We start from the raw sequence: 25794 nt of genomic DNA on the forward strand, positions 1-25794 counted from the left end.
TATGATTTTAATAAAAGGGGTGGAATCACAGATTTATGTTTTGGGGGGAGGGTTAGGACAATTACTCTTACGGGAGATAAAAATATTATGAAGTTCATGAAACCCTATTGCTGTATGGCTTAGTAGAAGCCTTCAAAACTATGTGAAGCAAGTACAACTGTTGGTAAGTAGTTCTCATAGTTCTGTGATCTTGTGTTCAGGAGACTTTTCTTACTTTTTAAGATGAACAATGGGAACCTTCTTCCACTGACAATGTTTCGCCACTTTGTCGTTTGCAGGGTATTTCAGTAAGTTATTCTGACATCTGGTACATCTTTTAGCTCAATGTATGCAAGAATGGACCCTCCCCTTGGGGCTTCCTAGCTCCCGATTGTGACTCTTAATGGTAAAATGAGCAGTAGGCATATTTTTGCTTATACTGTCCTGCTGGTGATTAATGGTAGTGATAAAAGCTCTCACAGTGCTTTTCGTTACTTTGCAGACAGAACCACGTACAAAAGTTTAAAAACCTCACACAGTACATGCCACAAAGCCTGTGGCTTTAGGCTTTGTAGTATTTTAATGGTCTCAAGAAAGGTAGTGATAACAGTTCACATATTTTGGGCATGCATATGAACCAGTTGATGCTAAATTAACAAGGGAAGTTCATTTGTTTTATCTGATTATTTATAGTCCCATCACTGTTCTTCTCTTTGTTTTAAAGTTGTTGAAGGTAAAAAATCTGCCGCATTGCCCCAGTGAACAGCCTTGCTACATTTCTCTATTGGTTTTGCTAAAGCTTATAAATGTGATACTTAATTGATTTGGAGTTGTGCTGATTTTGTCCCATATAATCACAAAAAGAGAATAAAATTAACAAAGGGAAACACAGCTGTCCTAGCCTTCTAGTGGATTAAGTCGGAACAATGGTTGTTTCTGACCACATCAGTTATCTTCGATACTTCATAGACAGATATGATCATACTCTGTAATGCTGATGGCTTGCTCTGTGGCGGCCTTTTCTGTAGGTGTAGTCCTGATGTACTCTCTTTTATTTAGATTGATGGCTGAAAATGAGCAGATTTCTTTGCATGAGTGATTTACTGTCTTTCAAAAGAGATGTTGATCCATTTGAAATAAATGTTGAAGAGTTCATGTGCCTTGACTACAGAGGTGGTTTTTTTTGGTTAAATGTTTCTTATTTGGCTGCTTAAGCATGTAAATGTACATTTTAGACATTTCTTCTTGATACTATTCATATATTTGTAATAGAAGAAGTGCCTTGGAATTATATAGCTTGCTTCTTTTTAGAAAGACTGTTCACATGTAATTTTTAATCACATAAGAGATTTATTTGGGGGGGCTTAGTTTGTAAGTAAATGTGAATGAATATATGGATGTTTAACCTTATTGTCACTTTTAGACAGGATAATACTTAGGGTGCACTTTAAATACTATCTTTTTTTTTAACTTTTTTTTTATTGATTTACAATCATTTTACAATGTTGTGTCAAATTCCAGTGTAGAGCACAATTTTTTACTATCTTTTTCTTAATGAGGGAATGTACTTTTTCTTTATGTAAACATAAAGGAGTAATTTTTAAATTTAATTGTAGATTTTCTCTTTTTGACATAAATGCTACTTACAAACACTTAAGAAAGAGCTATATAGCATGTTAAATGAGGCGGTTGCTTTAACCAAGGTGTTGTTCAAAGAATTTTATATCAAGATTAAATTTAGGGAAATGACCAGAAAGTACTTGAGAGTACAGAGAGTACTTACGTCAGGTTTTGTTTTTGTCGGAAGCAGACTGTTAGTAGTCTACTCTGACTAGTGTGGTAACTGTTAGCCATATGTGGCTATACAAATTTAAACTAACTGAAGTTCAATAAAATTAAAAAATCTGCTCTTCAGTTAGAGTAGCTGTGTTCTAAGTGCCCCGTAAACAGCGATGGCTGTCAGCTGTCTCAGTGGATGGCACAGGATGGGGCATTTCCATCAGTACGGAAATGTGTTGACAGTACTAATCACACATAATTTGTTTTCTCTCCTCTGTATTTATTTTACACACTCTCCAAACAGCAGAAGAATAGCAGGGCCCACCTTTAAGGATATACTTGTGTAGCACCTCGGTTGGTTGGAGAGCGGTGCTAATGAGATTGGGGTTTTATTATTTGTTGTTGCATTAATGCATCGGTTTCCTAGTTGCAGGCCTGTACCTCTGTTAGCAAGGTGTGACAGAGTGACGTGATCAGATTTGCATTTTGAGGAGACCACATGCTCACTGCGATGTGGGTGGCAGGTCAGAAAGGGAGGGGTGCGGAGGACTACTAGCTGGGAGGCTGGGGGTCGCCCAGGCCAGGTGGGCACAGCGGGCGGCAGTGGAAAGGGAAGGGGGTGAACTAGAGTTGTGATGACTTGGGGGAATCGAAAGGGCTTGGTGTTTGACAGGACCAGGGTCCGGGATGTGTGTGTGTGTTTTGGGGAGGGGTAGGTGTAGCAGGGAAGGGCTGATGAGAATATTTCCACAGTGTCTGGCAAAACCAACAAAGTGAATAATGGTGCCATTTATTGAGGAGGAGCAGGTGTAGGGGATGAAATAATGAATTAGATTAAAAAAAAAAATTTTTCCCCTTACCAGAGGCACTGGGGATTGAACCCAGGGCCTTGTGCTTGCCAAGCGCATGCTCCACCACTGAGCTATAACCCCCACCCCAAGTTTGATTTTAGTATTCATTTTAAGGTACCTGTGATATCTAAGGGGGAGATAGCTGTTGGGGAATATGGATCTTGGCCTCAGTGGCGAGATTTGGACTAAAGGTGTAAACTTGAGAGTCGTTGGCCACATGAGGAGTCAAGACCATCTAGGGAAGAAGAGAGCAGTCTGTCTGGTGGACCATCTTCATCAGAATTGACCGAGTGCCCCTTTGGGCTGGTACTCAGGAACTGACAAGCCCCTGCTAAGTCCATTGCATGCTGACGTTCAAGAAGCACTGATACAGCCTGCGAAAGGACGAACGTCTAAGACTGAGCCACGGGAGAAACGGGACCTTCACAGACTGAGAGAACTGTGAATGGATACAGAGAGACCCAGGCCTGGGGGAAGGGCACTGTGGGGACCGCAGGCTGCCTGGCTCTGTCTCACTGAGGGAGAGGTCAGGTCTGCGGTCGTGGAAGAACTCAGGCATGAGATTGGGATCAAGGAGAATGGAAAACACGTCCAGGCCTCAGAGGGAATCGTAGTCAGCGGAGATCAGTATAAGGATCGCCGTGTGGCACTGAAGGCCCGCTTTAGGATGTAGGAGCAAAACTTCTCGTGGTTTTGTACATTTCTTCAACAGTGCTGAGAATTTGGAGTGAGCGTCCAGTGGCGTTAAGCTGGTGGTGGAAGTTAAAGGGACCAGGAATACTGGAATATTACTGATACTGAATCAGGATTAGAATATTGCAGTTCACCATAGGGCTTAGGCAAGTAAAAACAAGACTGACTGGAGGGCAGAGAGGTTCAAGGGAGGAGATAATGACAAGACAGAGCTCGGTTACAGGCGGAAAGGTCAGAGGAAGCCGGGAAGTTGTGGGCTGAGGGAGCACCTCCCAGCATGAGGTCTCAGAGGTGGGCCTGGGAGACGGTGGGTCCGGTCCGTCCCTGTGCAGGAGGACGTAGTAGATTGAAGGTCGGGCTCATTAGGAGTTTGTCTGGAACTCAGGGTGGCAGGAGATATGAGAACTTGTTACGAACTGGGTGCTCATATCATCAAGAAAGATGGGGTTATATCTTCTTGGTCTTTACGTGGTAGGTGGCAAAGATGGGAAGAGTGACAAGCTGATATTAGAAGATGGTATAAAATTAATTGAGAAACACAAATGATATGTGAATTTCCAAGCCTTGGAGATTCCAAACACAAAGGCAACGATTTGCACTATTACAGTTACCCTCACTAAGCACCAGACATTGAGCTAAGCATGTTGCATATATTAACTCATTTGGTCCTTACGACAACCCCATGAGGTAGGGGTGTTATTAATAAACTCATTCTACAAAGGAGGAAACTGAGGCACAGTGGTGTTTAGTCATTTGCCCAGAGCTACCAACACCAGTTGGTCCATGACAGAAACAGGATTTGGACTCAAGCAGTCTGCTCCTAGAGTCGGGGCTCTTAACTAGCTTATTATACTGTCTGTCTCGTAAACTGAGCTTGGAGATTTTAAAAAAGCCATTCTTACGGGTGCCAAACTCTTGGATGTTTGTCATTTTAAGAAAAAAATTGAAAATTAAAAGCAACATTAGTTTGTTTTTATATTGCTTACTTCATACACATCCACTGTAGAAAATTGGGAAAATATAACAAAGCACGAAGTATACAAGAGAAAGAGTTGCTCATAACCATAGTCCTAGATAGCACAGGAGCTGGCTGTGCGGGACTCGCGGCTCCACTGTCACAAAAAACGCCTTCATGCTTTTGCTTGGCTGGAGGGCGGTCCCACGCCCTGTCACAGCTCTGCCCTGGCACATCTCCTGCCTGCCTACAGCCCGGGTGAGGGGGCTCGCTGCCAGGCCCAGGGGGGCTTCTCCCAGCCCTGAACCCAACCTGTGTGGGCCTTGGTTTGCTCTTCCCAGAAAGCCGTGTGAGCTTTCCACTCTTGTCGCCCAGAGCTGAGCGGAACGTGTCCCAGTACTTGCATCTGCCAGACCTGTGGGTGCTGGTTGTAGACACGAGACTCCTGGGTCAGAGACTGAGGGCTCCATCACTCGGCGTGCAAGCGCAGGAGCCTCCGGTTCCTGTCAGCTCCCCAGGACCCCAGCCCCTTGGGGTCGGTGCGGCCCAGGTGGAAGCTGGCCCAGGGTGGGCTGGTGTCGCAGCTGAGAGAGCCCGCTGTTCAGGGAGCCCACTTCAGCGTAATGGGCTGCAAGCAAGCCGTGGGGGACCTTGGCTTCCATATCGTGCGGTCTGCAGACCTGCTTCTGCTTCTGCTTCTGAGACACCGTCCCTGTCTTCCAAGGCTGTTTGCTGCATAGATCTCCTTGAAAAGACAGTCCGGAAAAGGGCTGCCCCTGCCTCCACTGGTGAGGCCACCCGGGGTGGGGGGGGCACTGCCTTCCGACGCGGAGTAGCCGTCTAGAGGAAAAGAAATGTAACTGCCGGGAAACATTGCTTACCAGGATATCAGCGGAAGTGTGTGACTCCTATTGGTGAGCTTGTCCCCAAATTTATTATCGTTGTAACACTTATTGTTACATTATTATCGTTGCTTCATGTAATAGTTACGACACGTGGTAGCAAAACGCAGGTGTTTGGGACATCAGGTCTCAGGTGGGTCCCAGCAGCGCGCCTGTTCGTATAATACACGGCACACTGTTGCGCTCGCACAACATCGCCCTTCAGATTTTGGCGGTGTCTCAGAGCTCGAGGGTTCCGATGGGCTGCTTGTGGGCAGGCGGGACTCAGAGGCAGGAAAAGACAAAGCTGAGAGGGTGTCATACACTTGAGAGCCCGCTCTTTCTGTTTTACTTACAAGCTTTTCAGGTAATGTTTAATGTAACTAAAAGGTTCTTGCTCAGAAAGGAAAAGAAGAAGAGTCAGTGTTAAGAGGTGGTGGTGTTTGGTGGAGCCTCCCAGGCGGTGTGAAAGTTGGGAAGTGCGGGTTCGGAGAGTTGCTCAGGGAGGTGGCGCTGTGTTTTCAGCCGTGTGCCTCGTGGCTGCTCCGTCTCACATGAGTAACGGCTCCTGGGAGATCCACGTGTTAGGTGAGTACCGGCTGTTGTCTCTGGCTTGCCGGCATCCCTGGCTGTGAGCACGTACGGGGCACTGACTCTCACTTTTGAGGACACATGTTAACCTGCCAAGGGCTGCCCAGTGGTCAGAAATGGACACTTCAACCCTGAGTCACCATTTAGGGCTGGGTCCGCTTGGCTGTGGTTTTAGGACAGTGCCTTTCCTATTGAATTTGAGGAACTGGGGTGCTGTGATTTAGTGCAACCCATTTCTTTCGTTCAGAAATTAGAATATAATATTTAGGGCAAAATTGAAATAAGTGTATGTTTTAGATTTTTATTTATAACTCATGTCTTTAAACTTTTTAATTTGGAAAGAAAGATCACTTGATTTATTGGGAAATGTGGATATACTTACAATTTTGTTTGTTGTGTTAGATGTTGTAAATTCGTGCATTACAGTAGAAATTATCAACATGAATCTTTACATTTAGGTACAGATTCAATCTTTTGGTGACTTTTCAGGAATATGAGAAAGTTTCGTTTTTGTTTTTATTTTTGCCTTGTTCGGTAGGTTTCAAGTTGAAGTCTGGTCTCTAGTTTTGTCCTGAGGGCAGAATTTGTTTTATATTTAAAACAGAATTGTACATAATCTTTCCTCATTGTAGTCGAGCCTCACGGATTTAATGAAAATTCTATCTAAAGTGGAGAAGGGGCTGATACTTGGTTGATCTGCGCGGTTTCCAGCGCTGGGTTACCTGGAGAAGTTCTCGGACCGCGCACTAAGGGGCCCCGGCGGCTGCGGGGCGCCGCTCCGCACGGGCTCTGTGCCCTCCCCAGGTCGGGGCGGTCCCGCCGCCCTTTGGCAGTGTGCCTTGCTTAGCCTTCTAGTCCCTTGATTAGAGTCACAGGTGAAAATTTGTTAATCTGCAGTCTTGGTGGAAAGTGTTAGGAAAGTAATTAATTGTTTAAAATAGTTCTGCAAGATGTTTTTATGAATTTTTGGTACTTTCTTCAAAGCTTGATGGTATTTTACATAATTTTGAAAACAAAAGTCAGTCTAAACATTACAAACTGTAAACATTTAGTGTTTTTTGTCCTGCTAATAAATATAAATTTCCTCCCCTTCCAGAGGATTTTTATGCTTTCATATAGACAGAGACCTAATTGCTCATGAGATGAAATAAAACATTAAAATTATGTCTTTATTTTTCAGGGAATCCGAGCCCGAATTTTAGAAACCCTGGTCATGCTTATTCTTCTTGCCTTGCTTATTCTTGGGATGGTGTGGGTGGCCTCTGCCCTCGTTGACAATGACGCTGCCAGTATGGAGTCTTTATATGGTACCATCACCCTGTTTAAATCAGTTTCTCTAGTGGTGACTCTGGTATGGGGTATAATTACACATGCACTTTTTAGAACATTTTAATAATGTTTTGTATGGTTATCCTTGTTAATTTACAAAATTAAAAAGACTTTAGACATGTTTAAGAAAAGAGATGAATGTTTGTGTGTTTCGTGCATGCAAAAAAAGCAAGCAACTTTTCAGACTTTTTTTTCCCTTCGGTTAATTGGTTTCTGTTCTTAAAATTCCATGGAGGCTGATTTTCTCCCTCCAAACAGGTTTTGCAAAAGGGTTATTTCCTGTTCTTCTAGTTTAGATCTTTTTATTGTACAATTTAGAAATTATATGGTTTAGTAGACTCAGGCAATTATGATGTTTACTATACATTAATGTATAGTCAGTCTCTATCTTAATGTACAGTATTTTGGATGTACTAAAATATATTTACATTTTTAATAGATCTCTGGGAGTTCTACCTACCTTATTTGTACTCCTGTATATCATTGATGGGGTGTTTGTTACTTCTCTGTGAGTATATTTCTGGCATAGTATTGATGGCAAAGTAGAGTTGTTCTGTGTTCTAGAAAATTATGGGGAAGCTTTCTGATGAGATTCCTTAATAGCTTGGAGATTTGTTTAAAAGCTGTCCCCTAACTTTTTTTTATGTTCAAGGTAAATTTTGGTAAATTGAAACCTTGAAATAATAAGATAGTTTTGTTTATCTCTAAGGAAAGCCTCTTCCACAGAGTTGGAAAGAGAGGGGGAGGCGGGATAGAGAGAGATATGGTCGGGAGAGAGATGGAGAGATGATGAGGGGAAAGATGGTGGGGGGAGAGATGTGGGGAGAGATGGTGGGGGGAGAGATGGAGAGAGAGATGGTGAGAGGGAGAGATGGAGAGAGAGATCGTGAGAGGGAGAGATGGTGAAGGGGAGAGATGGTGGGGGGAGAGATGGAGAGAGAGAGGCGAGAGAGGCAGATATGCATGCATGCATGCACACGTGCCCACTGTCACAATACTAGCTTCTGCTTTTGAACGGTAATGGTAGAATTCTGTATGTCTTTTTTTGTTTTCCAAAACTTTTTCAGTTTTACTTGAGGTATCAGAACATATCTCAGATGTTATAAGCAGATAAATGCGGGTTAAAAAGATTTGAAATTATAGTTGTCACTTTCAGATATTCTTGTCTGGTACTCAGTTCAATTAGTACTTGAAATTTAGTCTGTTCTCTATTTGGTTTTCTTTAATTTATTTTAAGTGAAAATACTTATTATTATTCAGCTACTAAAGTCTTGCATGTCCCATGCCTCCTTTTAGTCTCCATGCATCTTTCCTTAAATACCAGAAAGCCCGTCCTCCGCACACCAGCCCTCTGGCTCCTTTAATGGTGACGCTGAAGAGTCCTCTGCCAAAACAGGGAGAGACCCTAGATTTGAAACAAGCGTTTTCTTACGGCAGTAGCCTTTGAGTTTGCTTTGTTTTTCAGACCAGTGGTTTGTCTGACTCTGAAGTAAATGTCTCTGTTGGTGATCTCATTCTGCAGTGTGCACTCCAGTTGGCCTCTCCCGCATGTTCACAGTAATGGGGCAGCTCTTGGTGAAGCCAGCAGTAAGTATGTCGTGGCACATCACTTTGTTTGTTACATAAACATTTTTACGTGTTAACATCTGTTAGGTTCTCAACTGACATTCAGAAGCAGAAGAATTTTGTGTGTTTATGATCCAAATGGTTAGTTTTTATTTTCATCTTTTTCATCTTTGGAAACCAAATTTGTTTTTGCTCTTAAAATGCTAACTATAGGCATTCAAGTAAAAATTATTCTAGCAAATTTTAAGACAAAATTTACAGAAATTTACAGTATTTTAGGCATCCATTATTATATATCAAATAGTAATAACTTTATTATGTTTCAAGGTTTACCATACATATTCTTTGATTTACAAAGCAGTTATTTTTCTGAAAATTCATCTGTATCTTACATCTTGATTAATTGAATTTTACCTTTCTCTTTAATCTCAGAAATATTGTATATTCATTTTAAAATAATTTTCACTTGGTAGTAGTTTTGATGATTTGTCCCTAAGTTACTTTGGCCTCTAGTTATTTTGTCAAATATTTAGTAATATGAAAATAATTCTTACCTGTATCTGGGGAATTTGTCACATTATGTTTATGGAACCTCATTGCCTAGAAACTCATGTCTAAACTGTTCACGTGTTATAAGGCCTCTCACAACCTGTCCCACACTGAATTTACCCCTCTCCCCCTCCCCATTGACTCTGATTCCAGTCAGTCCCACTACTGACTTGCTGTGCTCAGAGACAGCTGGCTGCACTCCTTACCCAGGCACATCCAGCGTCTGTCTCCCGCCAGTGCTTCTTACCTGCTTCAGCCACCTGACAGCCTCCTGAAGGCCCAGCTCTGCTATCAGCTGCGTTCACTACCTGTCTGTGAACCTTGCCTCATTTCTCCTTTAAGCTAAAATAATTAAGCTCCTTTCTCTGCATTTCTCATATTCCCCTTTGTTGGTCTGTCACTGGTGGTGCTTATTAAGTTGTTATGATTACATGTTGGTCTTCCCTATCAGGGTGATTCATCAAGGGGAAAAACTAAGAAATTTCGTAGTAGACATTCTTTTAGTAAATGCTAAATTTTGAAAGTTTTAAAAAATATTTTCTTTTTAAATTAAATGGGTGTTTTATCTGCTGTATAAATATGAACACACTCAAATGTAATACACACATTGCTATTAAATCTTGAAATTTACTCCCCTCTTAAGGAGGTTTTGTGACACTGTATTCATTTAATTTCTTCTTAATCCTCTGGATTTTTTGTTTGTTTGTTTGTCTCTGTGTTTCCATTTTCTGCCCCCTAAAATAGGCAGATGTTTACAGTTCTGTCCTTGGTCTAAAGTTGCTCTGCTCTGTCTTCCTGACCACCTCTGCCACTTGCACATCACTTCTAAATGTCTACTGCTAGAGAGAAGACAGTGAAAACAAACGACAGTGTACTTTAAGTGCCGCAATTCCCTGAGGAACTGAAAACTCAACATGCATGCAAAAGCCAAATGACTTCTTTCTCTCCCTCCCCAAGCTTTTCTCCCAAACTTATCTGTTATTAACAAGATCTTTAAGACTTGGTTATCTTTGCCTCTTTTCTTGTTGCTAACATCCAATAATAATGGTTATTTATTCAGTAATTGAGTGTATGCTGTATGCTTGTGCTAAGTACTTTATTTACACGTATAATTTTATTGAATCCTGATGACAAACCCATAAGTTAGGTGATGGTGTTCTTATTTATGGTTGAATTATCTGCGATTCAGGGAGCTCATGTAACTTGTCCAAGATCACAGACATGAGAGGATGAGGCCAGGTTTGAACCCAGAGGCTGTTTTCAGAGCCTGGGCTCTGGACCAGTGTGTCCTCCTCCAGAGATATTGAGCCACTTCACTGCTGAGTGTACTCTGTACCTTTCCACCTGTATGTTTTGCTTGTCATTTTCTTTGATTGAAATGCCTTTCCTCTTTTTGGTAAATAAAGCTGCAAGTAAGATGCCACTACCATCAAAAACATTTGCCTAAACGTTTTTCTTCCCAAATAGAAGTTGGGAATCTTTCTGCCTCTGCAACTTTTGTAACATTTTAACTTCAGCTTTGACATTGATTGCAATCCTATAGTTATTATTCTTTTGGATTCGTTGTATCTCTCCTGGACACTAGAATATAAGCTGTTTGAGATCAAGGACTGTGTCTGGCCCATATTCAGGTCCATCAGCCGAGAGTGGCCAAGAGCACAGGCCTGGCCGGCAGGTAACTTTCCTCTGCCGGACCTTTCTTGGCATTTACAAGGCTGGGTTGAGGGCAGTCTGTGCTTCACAGGGTCTCTGCAGAGACAAGGGGTGATGCACGAAGCCCTGAGCAGGAGCGTCTGTGCGCTCCTCACTCACTCGCTCACTCACACCAACACGTCCCTGCGGTGGTGAGTCATTATTGGGCGGTTTGCACAGCAAGAGGAAATCCTTTTGTATGTGTTGGACCTTGAGGAACGTAAAAACTGGCAGTTGTGATCCAAACACTAGAAAGTGGTGAGGACACTGATGGGGAAGGAGCTTCGGACCATGGCCCACAAAGGCGAGGTCCCCGCTTTCCTCCTGCGCGGAGTCTGTCTCGGGCGACTCGGCCCCGCCCCCCGCCCCCAGCCGAGGCTCGCGATGGGCCCTGTTCTCTCCCACGCGGGGCGGCCCTCCCTGGGGCCCCGCTGGAGGCTTTCTTCCCAGCCCCCCACCCTGCTCACAAGACGGGCCTTGTATGTAATTATTTTTTTGTGTGTTTTTATTTATTCTTATTCTATTATTTTATTTTGTTTTCAGCTCTAGGTCATAGGAGATTATCAGTATTTGTTGAAATACTGGGAATTATTGGATCACTTTAAATAAATTTTATATAAATTCCAAAAATTTGATACCTAATAGGGGTTGCATGAGTGAGACTCCTTTTTCTGAAAATGCCTCATTACGGAGCTGGAAGGATAACATATACAGGGTTTCCATCCTTCTGTTTTGTCTATCAGTTCCTCACAGTGTGCTGTTTTGCGGAGGATGGGTAGTTCTGGGTTGAATGGTAACAGGACGTTAGTATCAGCTCTGGGCCCCTTCCACATTTCTTTCCAGGGCTGAAGGATACTTAGGGCTGTCTCACGAAGGACAGCTGTATTGATAAAGCTGGACTTAGACAGGTTTTAGGGTTCATCAGTTTTAAAGACAGTGCAGATCGCATTCCATGTAATTGGTTATTGATCGGTGGCTTTTTGGTTGTTTTTTCAGGAGTGTTTGTGTTACAGCAGTGAATGGTGTGTATGTCAGCAGACTCTTTCTCCAGGGTTCTTTCTATGGGATGATTTTGGTAATTCCAGTGTTAATATTTCTGGGAACTTTTTAGTATATAAAGATGATATAAATGGAAAGTATTGATGGTAGTGATTTAGTTTTTGGATTTCTTATTTTAAACATTCTGCAGGTTAGTATGGATGAGAAACCAGTGTTGGACTGGGTGATCTGTTCCTTCCAGCTCTAAAATATCGGCTTGGGCATAAAGAGAGATTACTGTATTTAGCTTTTCGGATGTTTAGAATTCATACATTGGTTTGCCGTTGAGAGAGTTGCAGAGTTCTTTCTTTAACCCTTTGATAGCCTGAAAAAAATCCAATTTGTATGTACGTAGATACTCAGCTTATGATGTATTTAGTTATATGCTAAGAAATTTCTACTTAATTTGCAAATAGATTAGTTTGAGCATTTTTATTTCAGATTCCTAGTAACTTGAATGGTTCTCTAAATTATTAGCCAAGTAGCTTTCAATATTCTCACTATCACTATTTTTGTAATGTATTATTCAGCAGTTGATCTTTAAATTTAGATTCTCGAAGACCTGGATGAACAAATTTATATGATTACCCTAGAGGAAGAAGCACTCCAGAGACGACTAAATGGTGCGTATATGTCTAAATGACCAGGATAAAAATTATTTAATTTAAAAAAGACAGATAATTGAGAGGAGAAATACAGGCTTCTCAGTACCTTGTGCTGTTCCATGGGGTCAAGACGTAAGAGTGATATGTAACCTTCCTGGGGGAAGAAAGTTTTGCCGAGGACCAGTGGCTCTTTGGTAAAGTTCCCGTCTCTCCCTGACTGAAATTAGCTGTAATCTGGCAGCATCAGTTCAGTTCTGAGACACTGGCCACTAAGAAGTATCCTTCCGTTAGTTTATTTTAGGCATTATTACTTGTAGTTACTGAGGTTTTGCAGATTTGCATGTTATCTTAGTGACTGTATTCTCTCAACTTTATTTCTCTCCTGAGGTCTCAAATTTATGGTAGAAAGCAGTGTTTCTCTTACACCAAGGTGCCAAGTTAGACTCTGTTGTACTTAGGAACTCTGTTGTTACCTGAGGGTGCTGTTCATTTTCAGGTGATAACTGAGTAAGCATGTGAAAGATTTTAAAATTTAATTTTTAATTACTGATCATTTTTGGGTTCCAATGGTGAATCAATGAAGAAAAGAGTAATGACAGTTTAAATTTAAATTAAATTAAAAGAGAAATGACATAGTAAATTTTTAAACATTTTATATAAGTGATATTTACCCTGCACTCTTTTCTCCTACAAACTTTTTTTTTTTAATGTTAAAAACCTACCGTCAAGGTATAAAATGGAAGGTTACTTTAACTCTGAAATATTGAGAAATAGGAAGAAATATACCTACTTTCTTCAGTTACAAATAGTGAATTTAAATCATCAACCCAAAAGCGTTGATAACATTTAGAGCTTTGTTCTTAGATCAAAGAACTTCACATTGTATCTATTCTAGAGAATTCCTGTCAGTTAGTACTGTACACGTTGATGCTAGTAACTTTTAGACTGGAACTGCATGTATCTTTTATCTTTCTAGCTTTATGAAAGCTACTTTAACATCTAAATATCTAAACCTATTTAATTTAGGAATTAAAAATTTAATCAATATTGTCAGCTTTATAATACTTCATTAAAGTAGCAAATATTACAACGAATGTGTCATATTTAAGTAATCATGCTGTTGTGTGATAAACATACCTGAATCATAGAGAATAGGTGTCCGGCTGCCTCCTGCAGAGGGGGTAATGCTTCAGCCTAGGTGTATACTCTTCCATCTTACAGCCAGGAGGCTGCCGTCTAGGAAGGGTAAAATATAGTGCCCTATGAATTAAAGACTTTCAATGAAGTCTCATCAAGACAGACCCCAAAATACAGCCTTTTCTCACTTTGCCCTTCCACAGTGGGACAAAAGTCCCTCCAGAATCTTTCTAGGTCCTCTGGCTCCTCAAATCAAAAGTGATTTGTTGTATCTAAAGAAATTGAAGAGGAAATACTTGCCAGAAGTCTAAAGTATCATAAAATGAGGCCAAGCCAAAGTAAACAAAACACCCCGACTAGCACAGAAATGTGGTTTGGAGAGGATTAAGGATGGCATGATAACTGGCGCTGAGTGTCATTTTATTTCCTGCCGTTCTGGTGAGCCGTGCTGCTCTGGTAGCACCATGGGCTGGTCCGCGTGCAAAATGATAGGCTTGTCACATAAAGGCTCCCACGGCCAACGGAACATTCTGACTAATGCAGACTAGGACTGTGAGCTTCAGCAGAGGACATTTATCAGTGTGTGCAGAGGGGGTACAAGCTGGGACAAAGCAGTGCTGTGTGGCTTGCTGTTTTTTAAGGAAGTGTAAATCATGGGGGGTTAGTAATGGAAATCATCCCCTGGGTTTTATTTCATTGAGTATTTTGTCCACTATGTTTTGCTGTAACAGTTATTTTATATTTTACATTATTTTTTGAAATGCAGTTTGAATTTTTTTACTCTGGGCTATTAAAAAAATTGCAGACTGACTAGAATGAAAGATTTTTTTTTTTTTTAAATGCAGATGATAGCGGTGATTTACTCCGGAATGTGTGGTGGTGTTTTGCTGATGGTACATGATGGTACAGGGAGTGAGCTTTCTTGGTCCGTGTGGGCTGTGACGCCTGTCACGTGACTCTCTGGAGGCATCTGCACGGTCTGCTCTGAGCCCAGCTCTGCAGTTATCTGGAAATCATGGCACTGCATACGAAGAGGTGCTTTGCTGGAGGAGTAACACTGCTTTTTTCCTGGAAGATGAGACGGCTTGTGGTAGTTCCCGTATTGCTGGAGTTGCGTTGTCACGCCTGGTGTTTGAGCTGTCAGTGTAGCTTTCGGTGGAGTCCTGCCTGTGACTTCTCCATTGTTCCTGGCTGATACTTAATGGTGCTGGAGGGTTTGTTCTCGTTAATATTACTGTTATTTCATGAAGTACAGTAACGAAATAAAGCTCGCCTGCATGCTGTTACAGTGTAAGGCAGTGTCCTCAAGAAGCCATTGTGTTACCAGTCTGCTCCACTCTTTCTTCTCCCTTTTCTGTTTGCTGCACATCTTCTTCTAAGCACCAGCCATCGTGTAGTTGAGTTTAGAACCTGAGTCTCAAGATCATAGACAAGTTAACTGAAGAAGAGGAAGAGAAAGGATGAGAATCTGTGGAGATTGTATCCAGCACTGAAAGACTTGAAGAAAAGCACTAGAGGGAAGGAGCTGAACGTGTTCCTGGAGCGGGAGGGAGCCCGAGCCCTGCGTCCGGTTGAGACCACCAGTCCCTGGCGCTCACATCACCGTGGCAGGAGTCAGGTGACGTCCCCAGAGCTCCCTGCCCCCTCCCGCCCCAGCACTTGAGCCTCTCAGGAATAATGGCTTCATTTTGCCCTCTTCCCCTTTCGACAGCCAGCTGAGGAGCCCAGAATACCCAGGTCTTTGCATCGTGGGCTCTCTGTTCCCCGTGTCCCAATTCTGGCCCAGTTTCCCACTGAAGAACCTTGGTTCTCCCAGCACCCCTGGCTCTTCTGGAACCACCACCACCCCACCCCACCCCCGCCCACCTTGGATAGGAGCTCTGTTTTCCCTCATCCCTTTCTACTCCTCCTGGAGTTTGGGTGGGGTCCTCTTGTTCTCTTTCAGGCACATTGAATCTCCTGTCTTTAGACCTTGACCTGATGGATTTCTTATCCCCTTTCCAGTTCCTGTCCCCTACAGGCTCTTCCTGCTCCTTCGTGGGGGATGTGGTTTTACGTCCGCATTTGTGATCATCCTCTCTGCTGCAACACCTGTCGAAGTTCTCAGTGGTTTCAGGGTCCCTGTGGTGACCTGGCAGTCTGGGGAGCTCGCTGACCTCTCCTGGTGATCTCCCCCAGCTGTTACTGCTGGGGCTGTAGCTCAGGCCTCATCATTAGCAGCAACTTGAGTTCTGCATAATCTCAGATCAGTCATCCCCCTCTCCATCTCTGATTTTTCCCGCTCACTCCCCGCAGCTCTTCAGTATTGAGACTTAACGTGCCATTTGTTTATCCTAATAACTTTTCACTGCCTTTCCTCTTGCATTTCCTTCATACTCTTGCTTCGTCACACTTTAAATTCCTGGGCCGGTGTTACCGTCTGTCCCTTGCGTGCACTCCCGGTCCCTTTCCCTCTCACCGTACTGCCCTCGTGCCTGGCCACGCTCACCCAGCCTTGCTTGTATCCAACCCTGGGCGTCCCCTGCACTCACCTCTGTCCAGCCACCTGACCATGACTGCCCGGCCTCGCTTGACATGTGTGACCTACATTCTCCTGGATGTCTGTTAGAGCTTCTCTTTTCTCGAACCTTCTTCACTGTCACTCTCAGCTGATAGCTTTGCTTCCTGTTTTCTTAAGAAAATAGAAGCAATTATGACAAAGATGTTCTCAAGCTTTTTCCTTTGTGTTGATTCACCTCCATGCAGCTGCCCCTGCTTGGGCTGCCTTTTCTCCTTAACCTCTGGCTGGACTGTCCCTGCTTCTGGTTGAGGTCCCCTCCCCTGCCACACTGGGTTCTGTCCCTTCTCACCAGTTCCACGACAGACCTTCAGCCATTCTACCATCTCTCATGGAGAATCACTTCTCACCTGCTGGATCCCTTCCGTCAGCTAGAGAAGTACAGTGAGTCTTCTCAACAGAATGAAAGTATGAAGGAAAGAGAGGAAGGAAGGCGGGGTCGACGAAAAACTAATCAGCTGATCTAAGAAAGAAATGGAAAGTTTTATTCCAACAAAATTGCGACTTATAACCTGGGAATAGCCTCTCGGGTAGCTCCGAGGACCACTCCTCCCATTAGAGGTCAAAGCACAGTTATATACATTTTTGAGACAGAGGGCTGTACGTTAAATGAGGTATTATTGACAGTTCATACATCCCAGACCTACGGAGTGAGTAGTGGTTAGTGGGTCATCGTGGCCCCTTACCAGGTTAGGAAGGAGGGTTATCTCCTGCGGAGCTGTCTTATTGGTGCCAAGAGGGTGTTGCTGTTTACAGCTGAGCAGGTGTTTCTGTCGATGGGGAGGTTTGGTCGGTGTGCAGCGTGGATGCACGGTGCCCGGTGAGGGGGGAGAGGAGGCCTGAGGACAGAGAGAACTTTCAGGTTAAAACTTTCCTTGACTTGCCTTAGATGACACATCTTCGTTTCATCCAAAGGAAGGAAAACGAGTCAGTCTGTCCTGACCACCTACCAGCTTGCTGCCTCATTGCTTCCTCCCTTTAGAGCAGAACCCACCAGGGTTGTACTCTCGCTGGTGTCCTTTCTGTGCTTCGCTTTGGCTTTGAGCTCGTCCTTGCCTCCGTGACTCTCCCGAGATACTGTCATCAGGTTGGCCGTGACCTCATAGTCCTCATCTACACTCCTTTCCCCTTGAGATATTTGTATTCCGCTTGGTTTTCAGTTCACTGCACTTCCTTTGTCCTTCTGCTGGGCGGGTTGCTCCTTCTCAGTCCGCTTGGCTGGCTTTTCTCCGTGCCCACTGCTTCTTCACACTGGCACGCCTCGTGCCTCCTCCGGTTCTGTCTTCTGGCTGCTCAGCTGTAGCCACCACCCATGTACTGCCACCCTCCCGCCGTCTGCCGCGCTCCTGCTGGCGTGTCTAGTCAGCACCTAGAATGGATCTCGTCCCGAATCCACTCATCCTGCTGCTGTGTCAGGGGCCCCATCCTGCGTCCCTTTTGGCGGCAGACTCATTCTTCCAGTGCTCAGGCCGATGCCTTTGAGTCTCTTTCTCTTAATTCCTGTGTGGATTTCTTCAGCCAGGCTGCTGGCTTTAGCTCCTGAGTATCTCCAGCATCTGACCATTCCTCCCCACTTGAACTGTCACCACTCTGGTCTGAGTAACAGTCACCTCTTGGTTAGATTTTGTAGTTTCCTGTTGGCCTCCATGCATCTGTCTTTGGTCTTGAAAGTCAGAGAGAGCACTTGAACATGTGAGTCAGACCTGACTTGTTTGCTCAGTATCCTCCAGTGGCGTCCTGTTTCCACAAGAACAAAAGCCGGGGTCCTTCCAGCGGCTCCCCTCTGTGCCTCCTGCACGTCTGACTTCCTCCCCTGCAGGCTCCTTGCTGTTCTCCCCTCACGCGCCTGTCCTGCCTCTGCCTCCTGCCTTCAGGTCCTCACCCGCCGGTCCCCTCCTCAGCGGGTTGTCCCTGGGGCTGTGATTTAACACTGAAGGCCCACCTCACCCGGCACTTGCCCCCCTGGTTCCTGCTTTATTATTTCCACTCGCTGACATACTGTTTCACTTTTCATGTATTGCCCACCTTTCCACCTCGAACAGGAATGCTGCAGGGCAGGGATTGTTGCTTGTTTTCTTCCTGATCCTCTGACGTTGCTAGGCACACGGTGGGTTGGTAGTAAGCATTTGTTGCGTGTGTAAATGGTTGGATAAAAAACCATGCACAGTGGAGAGCTGTCGTTTTACCATCGACTGAAGAAGGAAGGAGTAAAATTTGGTGATAGGATCAAAGACAGTCGCGTGGAAAGAGTATTTAGGAAAGCCCAGCAGAGACCTCTGGAGTCGAGCCAGGGTTGAGGGGCTGGAGGGCTGTGTGTGCTGGGTGGTGGAGAAGCAGAAGTCTGGTGATTTCCCCTGTTGTTAAGCCATGAAGTATGAGCAATCACGAGCCACTTCTGCTCCAGGACCCCCGAAGACTAGCCCAGCAGGAAGTCCCATTGCATTAATCGTGGTAGGAAATCTTTCGTGATTCCTCCCCAGGATTAAGATGCATATATCATTAGCGTGTTTAAATGTCTAGGTGGTGCAACAGCATTAACTGAAATAATTAGCTTTCGTGTGTGTATAGCCTATGGCTGTACTGGGTAACTTTAGAAGTGCCATAATGAATAGGAATTATTTTTTGTTGTTTAAGTTCAAAACCCTCACAGTTCTTTTAATGTAATTTATTTAAAAATATTACAGCCTTTGAACTTAATGATTCAATTCAGTTTTGGTGGGTCCTGTTTTCATCTTCACACAAGAAGTTAGTCTATCGCTTTTGGCAGCAGTTACTTCCCTGCTTCATTCTAATGTTTTTTAAAGCTTTTCTGTTGCAGTTTGTAGAATTCTTTATTCTTAAGAGCACGGAAGATGGACTTGTTTCATTTTTGCTGCGTGCCCGTTGCAACACCTTTGTATTCTGAAAGGTAAAGGATTGAAGTAAACAACACATCCCACTTTTCCATGGAGCTTAGTGACCTGCCCGAAGCGTTCTGTCGCCATCAGTCCTTGAGTCTTGCTGTTTGTAACCAAGCTCAGATTGCCAGGCAGCCCTATGGTGATGCCACGTTTAGGGCGGCACCCTGCTGTGCTGGTCTTGGCGGGGTGGCATCCTGTCAGAGGATTCCCGTCGTCCCGGGCAGGGCGATTAGCTGCGTGGTTGCTTTCGCGTAGTAACACCCTGAACAGCGTAACGGAGCTCGCGTTGGTTTTTATCTTACGTCCCCTGCGTTGCTTTCATCTTGACTTTGCCTAGGCATTTTCCCGTAGTCTAGCAACGGTTATTCTAAGAATACGATTTACTGTTGGTTATGTCACTAACGTGAGGCCGTCTCAGATTTGTCAGACTCTGGGCCACTTTGAGAAACGTTTGGGCTTGGACAGGCCGAAGGTGGAAGCAAGTGTCAGCTATCATCAAGAACATGCATAGCCAAGACGGTCGGCACTGCACGACTCTTTTCTTGGCAGCACTGTGACAGAAGAAGGTATTTGGTGATATCTTAACATCATGAGCTAGCAGAAAAGAATATGAATTCTACTGGTAACAGTGATGAAGTGATTTCTTCTAATAAGATACCAACAAGGTGTGAGAGACACCTTGTTACAATTTATTCAGCTTCTTGGGCCATATAATCACTTTTATGACTATAAAATGTGGCCCAAATAATGAGAAGATGAAGAGAGGAAATGAGGTGACTGAAGAGATACAAGCTAATATGCAGTATTAGTAGGTAAGGAATACTTACGAATAACAAACTGTAGACTACAGATCAGGTGTCATATGTTCTCTGAAATTTGGAGGGAGAGATTGCTCTGTGTAGATGATCCAGGTTTGTTAGCAGAAGGTGAGTTTAATGCATATGTGTTACTTGTGCAGCCACACACCTGTGGATGAAGGTGTCCCCGAGAGTAGAATCATAACATCTTATCTACCTTAAAATCTACCAATAACTTACAGCTAAAGTAGAAAAAAAAGGCCAAACCATTACTTTAGTTACATACAGCTTCATGTGCTGTTTCTAAAGCTGACTGTGTAGTATTCCCTGTCTTGCTTGTGGTCAATTATAATGAGTGTATTTTGCATTTTCAAATTTGTCTTGGATAGCAAAAGCCTCATATTCCTTCGTTCTGTGACTACCCACGTCTTTGTGGATCTGTCAGAAGTAAACAGGAACTATTAGTGTAACAACTGTCGGCATTGCGATGGGGCAGAAACAGAACTGAGTTCCTGAGCTTGTGGGCTGTCTGTCTCCTCCGCAGACAGCAGCAGTGTTTGTTCACACCCGGGTGGGTGCTTTAGAGATTTCGTGTGCGGGCTTCAGCCTTGAGAAGCTCCCTGGGCTCCGTCTAGCCGTCAGTGGCTTCATGGTGACTGGCGCTTGCTTGGAGGGTGGGGACTGTCCATCCTGTGAATTGTTAGGGGTCTTGAGCTTTAGTGACCGGATTGTTTGCCTGAGTGGCTAGAGATGATTACGGGCACTTGCCTGACCTCACATTCTCGATGACAGAGATAGCTTTGGTCAATTTAAAGTAGCAAGTGTAATCAGAATTTTAAAGAATTACTTAGATAATAGGTTTTCAAATCAGCTTTCTCTTAGCTATGTGCTAAATTTAAAAATTAAGTGAAAACACACTGTTTATACTAGAGGTATCTATTTCCCACCAGTCTTCATTGAGACTAAGTTGAGGACACTGAGTTGTTTAGGGAGATTGTTTTATTGCTTAATGTTACTTGAATTGTTTGTATACCCAGTTGGAGATTTGTATTTGTTTTTCAAAATACAACATTATATATTTTATGCTGAATGATTAGTGTCTGCCCTTTAAGGTATGAATGAACGTCAGTCCTATGTATTAAGAGAAGGCGTAAGGACGGCCTGATTATTAAAGAAGTGCTGGGCTCTGGGGAATCTTGGAAGCAAAGTATTTTCAATTCCAAACTAGTTTTTCAGCTTAAGTATAAAGCTGGGAAAAGTTGCCTTCAGCTACTAGTTTTCCTGAATCCGAAGAGGCGGGTGGGGCAGGATCAAAAATGCTCATTTGATCAAAGTTATTGGCTCTGAAGGGGCTCTTACCTGTGTGAGAAAGATGAAAGGTGTTGTTTTTATTGCATGCTAGTAACAGGGTGATTCTGAACTAATTGGTGGTGAACTGCCAATCACCTAAGGGGAATGCAAATAGATACTCTTACAGTTTCCTTTGAGGTAGTGAAATCTTATGTCGAGGCTGGAAGGAAAACGGAATAATACCGTTAAATTGACCTTAAATGAGCTGCTTTGTGGTTTTCTTGGAGAATCCCTTTTTCTTTTTCATGACTAGCCCAAACAGGTTTTGTCTGCCAATTTGACTTATTGACTAGACAATGCTGACTTGAACATTTTAGATTCATTTCGAAATAAAGTAATGATGATACTGTTCTTCAGGATGTTTTTGATGATTCTGTAGGTGCAACTTAAATTTGTGTGGCATTCCAGCATTTGTTTGCAGTGTGTCATGATTCCTTACAGTGGCCATCATTTGCTTCCAGCCGTGTATAGTGGAATATTCTGCCCAGACAAGCTTACTTTTCTCACTTAGGTGATGAGATACATAGTAAAGGATGGTGGTGTCTTTGAAAATTGTGTTATTCCAGATGAATCTAGTCCTTTAATAAAAGCATGATTTCTTTGAGGACAATAAGAATGTAGTCTTGATTTCAGTGCAAGTCAGGCAGTGTTTATTAGCTGCCTGTTGTGTGCCTAGCACTGTGTCACCACAAAATAAAATACAGCATTTCAGAAATACCACCTTAGTTATTCCCCTTTGGAAAGTAACACATTGATTGGTCTAGACACCCCTGTTGAGCTTTGTAAACATCACGCTTCCAAGGCGGGCATTTGTGTCTTTTCACTTAGGTGTGAGTTCGCAGCAGCAGTTCTGTCTACTCTGGTTCCCTTTCAAAATTCGGAATGTTCATCAGATTACTTTTTCTAGCAGTGAACTGGTTACTGGGATAATCCTTTTCTTTACAAGTGTAGAGAATGAAATGTACTTTGGAATTTTATTTGAAATTTATCAGATATAGAAGTTAAATGCATTAACTAAAAATACACATCATATAATTTATAAAGAAATAGGATAAAAAGTAAAATATATTTATCTCTAAGACTGTTACATTCAAAGACACTTGAAAATCTTACAAAGCTATGCCATCTTACAGTAAATCTCTTTGTTATGCAGAAATAACCTATTAATTCCCTTTTGGGGAATGTTTCCCTTTTTGCTTTGGCTGCTAGAAACTTTAAACTAAATTTGTAATCAAAGTTTAGTAGTTTGGGGTCATGCTACCTGAATACCTCTGTACTATCTTTAACCCCATTCTCTTATATATTATATGTTGACAAATAAAATGATGTAACTCACAAGCTCTGGAGATAGCATGTAACATTTCAGTGCTTTTAAGACCCCGGGTTCTCCAGAAGAGAGCGTGCTGGATTTCTCTCTCTTTACTGGTGGACAGAGAGGAAAGGAAATGTAGAGGGGGCAGAACTTACCTTCCGTAGCAACCTGGGGCAGGACTGGAGTTCTGTGATTCCAGAAGAGGGCTTAGGGAAAAATGGCCTCTGACTGAACCCCTTATTGCATGTGCACCCTGCTGCCTTGTGCTGTTGGCCTGAATCCCCCTGGGCCTCTCTCCCTTGGAGAAAGGAGCACTGCTTGCATCTCGAGAGACACCAGAGCACTGAGTCCTCTTCCTCCTGAGTCAGTGCTCCTGGCCAGTTCATCGCTAGTCCCCAAGAGAGGAAATTGCTGGGCCCTCCAGATGTTTGTCACTGTGTGAGGGACTGTCTGCTCTCAGTAGGTGTGAAAGGAACAGTAGCAGCAGATAAAGGTGCCACTCACTTAAGACTGAATGATGAAGGCGGAGCATCTCGGATGTGTGATTCCTACTGAAGTTAATAAATGGGAGAGACAAATAGGAGTTTGTACTTAGCCCCCAAAAGTAATACAGATTTTCGAAGAGATCGAATTAGAGCAGAAAAAAGACTGCCTAGAATATGGGAAAAGTAAAATTTGGTAGACAAAAGATGAAATAGTCCTTGTGGTAGACAGAATAATGGTCTCGCAAAGGTGTCCCAGTCCCAACCCCCAGGGCCTGTAACTATGTCCCCTCACCTAGCCAAAGGGATTTGGCAGTGTGATTAGGTGGGGTGTCTCGAGATTGTCCTGCGTGGTCTGGTAGGACCAGCGTCACCACAGTGTTGTTGTGAGTGCAGATGCAGCAGGAGGGTGAGAGAAGGAAATGTGGCAGTGGCAGAGGGTGGAGTGGCCTGAGCAAAGGACCGTGAGCCAGCGAGTACTGGCAGCCTCTTAGAGCCAGGAAGACAAACAGGTTCTCCCTGCGATTCTCTAGAAGGAACAGTCTGCTGACACCTTGATTTTGAACTTCCAAGCTCCAGAACTGTAAGAGAATACATTTGTGTTGCTTTAAGCCACTAAGTTGTGGTCGTTTGTTACAGCAGCAATAGAAGGACAGTACAGTTCTTCTGAAGATTGAATTAATCCTTTGGTAGAATCAAGTGGAAGAACTATTTCATGTCACAGAACAAAAGTACGAAGAGAAGGAAGTCACTGATGAAACAATCAACTTGGGCTACAGAGCTGATACACCTAATCTAGAGAGTAGCCACCTAGAAGGAGAAAAAAAAAAAGGAGAGAAATTTAAGTAAATAAATAATAGAAGAAAATGTGAATGAGCTGAGGGGAGACTTGAGTGTACCTTAAAAATTAGGTTACAGAGACCTAGGCAAGATTATTAAGCAGGAAGATCCAGAGTTATCCTATAAGATTCATGAATTCCAAGAATAATGATAATAATTTAAAAACTTACAAGTTTTTACATAGAAAAGTTACTTACAAAGGAGAGAGAGAGCAACGTCAAACTTCCTGTTCATAACCTGTTAAGGATGTTTGAATAAGATGTAGTCTTGCAGGGCAGGGAAGAGTGCAATTAAAAACTCATTTATTTCCAAAGATGTCATGTATGTATTAGGGCCCAAAAAGATACTCATTAATTTATTCATTTTATAACTGTGTATTTAGTGACTAATTTGTGCTAGGTCCCATTCTAGTTGTTAAGGATATGAAAGCTTCCATACTAATGGAAAAATTTAGTAGTACTCTCAAACTAAATGTTTTTAAAATAATCTCAACACAATCCAGAATTTAGGAAGGGAAGATGGAAAGCAATGAGAGCATGGCTTTGAAAAGCCTTGTGAACATTTCACCCTGGTGTGGGGAAGTTACCTAGTAAGATATTCCTGTGCACTTATGAGAATGTGTGTTAAGAATGAGAAAGTAACCATCGAAGTGTCAAGTTAACATGGGGAAGAAGAATAAACAGAAACTTCTCTTGCTGGGAAAAGAAGCAAAATAAAGCAAAATGAAATAAACAGAGATTATGAGATTACATGAAAGGAGAAAGAACACCAGTCTTCGTAATAAGCTAGCCTGTGGATGGCAGGATTCAGTCCCTGGATGTCACTGTTGAGCTGCTGGAAAACCCAATTTGAAGCCCATTCTGTGTGTAATCTTCTAATTGCATGAAATTATTTCCTTATTTTTTAAGCTACTTTGAGTTGAGTTTTCTGATTGAGTACAAAGCATCCTAATAATACACCCCATTTCACAGATGAGAACACTGAGGTTTTAGAGAACATAAACCTAAAAAAGAAGGAGAACTTGAGAGAAGAAAACCACAAAAATTTTTTTGGAATTTAGCAGACCTGAGAAAATTTTAGAAGTAACTAATTTAGCAGACCCAAGGAAGTTGAATACTAAACCATCTGTGCTTGATTTATATCTCAGAATCCCCAAAAGTCCCCAGACGTGGCACCACTGGGTGGGTACCTATGAAAGTGGGGTTGAAGTGGAACGAGTTAAGCTAAGGAGGCTGGTGGAAAAGTCTGCTTATGAAGTGATTTGACCCCACATCATTTCCCTTCACCCAGGGCCCCAGACCACCGCCTCCTCCCCGCTCCAGCAGAGGAGGGGGGGTTATTCTCAGGGAGAGTGAGACTGGCCTGGGTGCGGCTGTTGGGGGCTGGGAACTGGAGGGGTGCTCACAGGCTGAGTGTGTGGGCCCCCGCCTCCCTTTACGTGGGCAGCCAAGCTTTCCTGCCCCAAGGGAGAGACGGAAGAGTCTCCCGGCGATCTGTCCAGCCCAGGAGGGAAGCCTCACAGCCTCCTGGCAACTGGGTGTCCATGAAAAACCCACCAGGATGACCCAACGGTGCCACCCATGCTATCTTAGAGTTTCAAATCATCATTTTTCTTGCTTCCTTCGCAAGTACGAACAGACAACTAAGACTTACCAGACTTAAGAGGAAGACCTCGGCTGTGAAAGCAGAGGCCAAAGCAAACAAACAAACAAACACACACCAGGGGGAGACAGAATATGCACAGGGTAGGAACGTCCCTGAGAAGGACAAGGATTCCATAAAATGGATGAGCTAGTGAACAGAAAGGGCTTCTTGAAATTTAGAAATGATAATATATCTAAAACATTGGAAGATCAAGAAAATAGGTCAAAATGACAAAAATAGGGAAGAGTTAAGAATATTAGAGACCCA

At 43.2% G+C, this 25794-nt stretch overlaps 1 protein-coding gene across 7 annotated transcripts in view; it reads left to right on the forward strand.

The window, feature by feature from the left end:
• Positions 1-25794, forward strand: part of LMBR1 (limb development membrane protein 1) — a 131056-nt gene that overhangs the window by 62027 nt on the left and 43235 nt on the right. For all 7 annotated transcript variants that reach the window (XR_010381506.1, XR_010381504.1, XR_010381505.1 and 4 more), the window contains 4 exons: positions 6910-7036; positions 7498-7566; positions 8581-8645; positions 12454-12526. Coding sequence is in view for 3 of the 7 variants with exons in the window: in XM_064487148.1 (XP_064343218.1) it covers positions 6910-7036; positions 7498-7566; positions 8581-8645; positions 12454-12526 (334 nt within the window). In the remaining 4 variants the exon portion in view is untranslated. The remainder of the gene's footprint in view (positions 1-6909; positions 7037-7497; positions 7567-8580; positions 8646-12453; positions 12527-25794) is intronic.

This window comes from Camelus dromedarius, chromosome 7 (genome assembly GCF_036321535.1).
Source record: "Camelus dromedarius isolate mCamDro1 chromosome 7, mCamDro1.pat, whole genome shotgun sequence".
NCBI classification, from domain to species: domain Eukaryota; kingdom Metazoa; phylum Chordata; class Mammalia; order Artiodactyla; family Camelidae; genus Camelus; species Camelus dromedarius.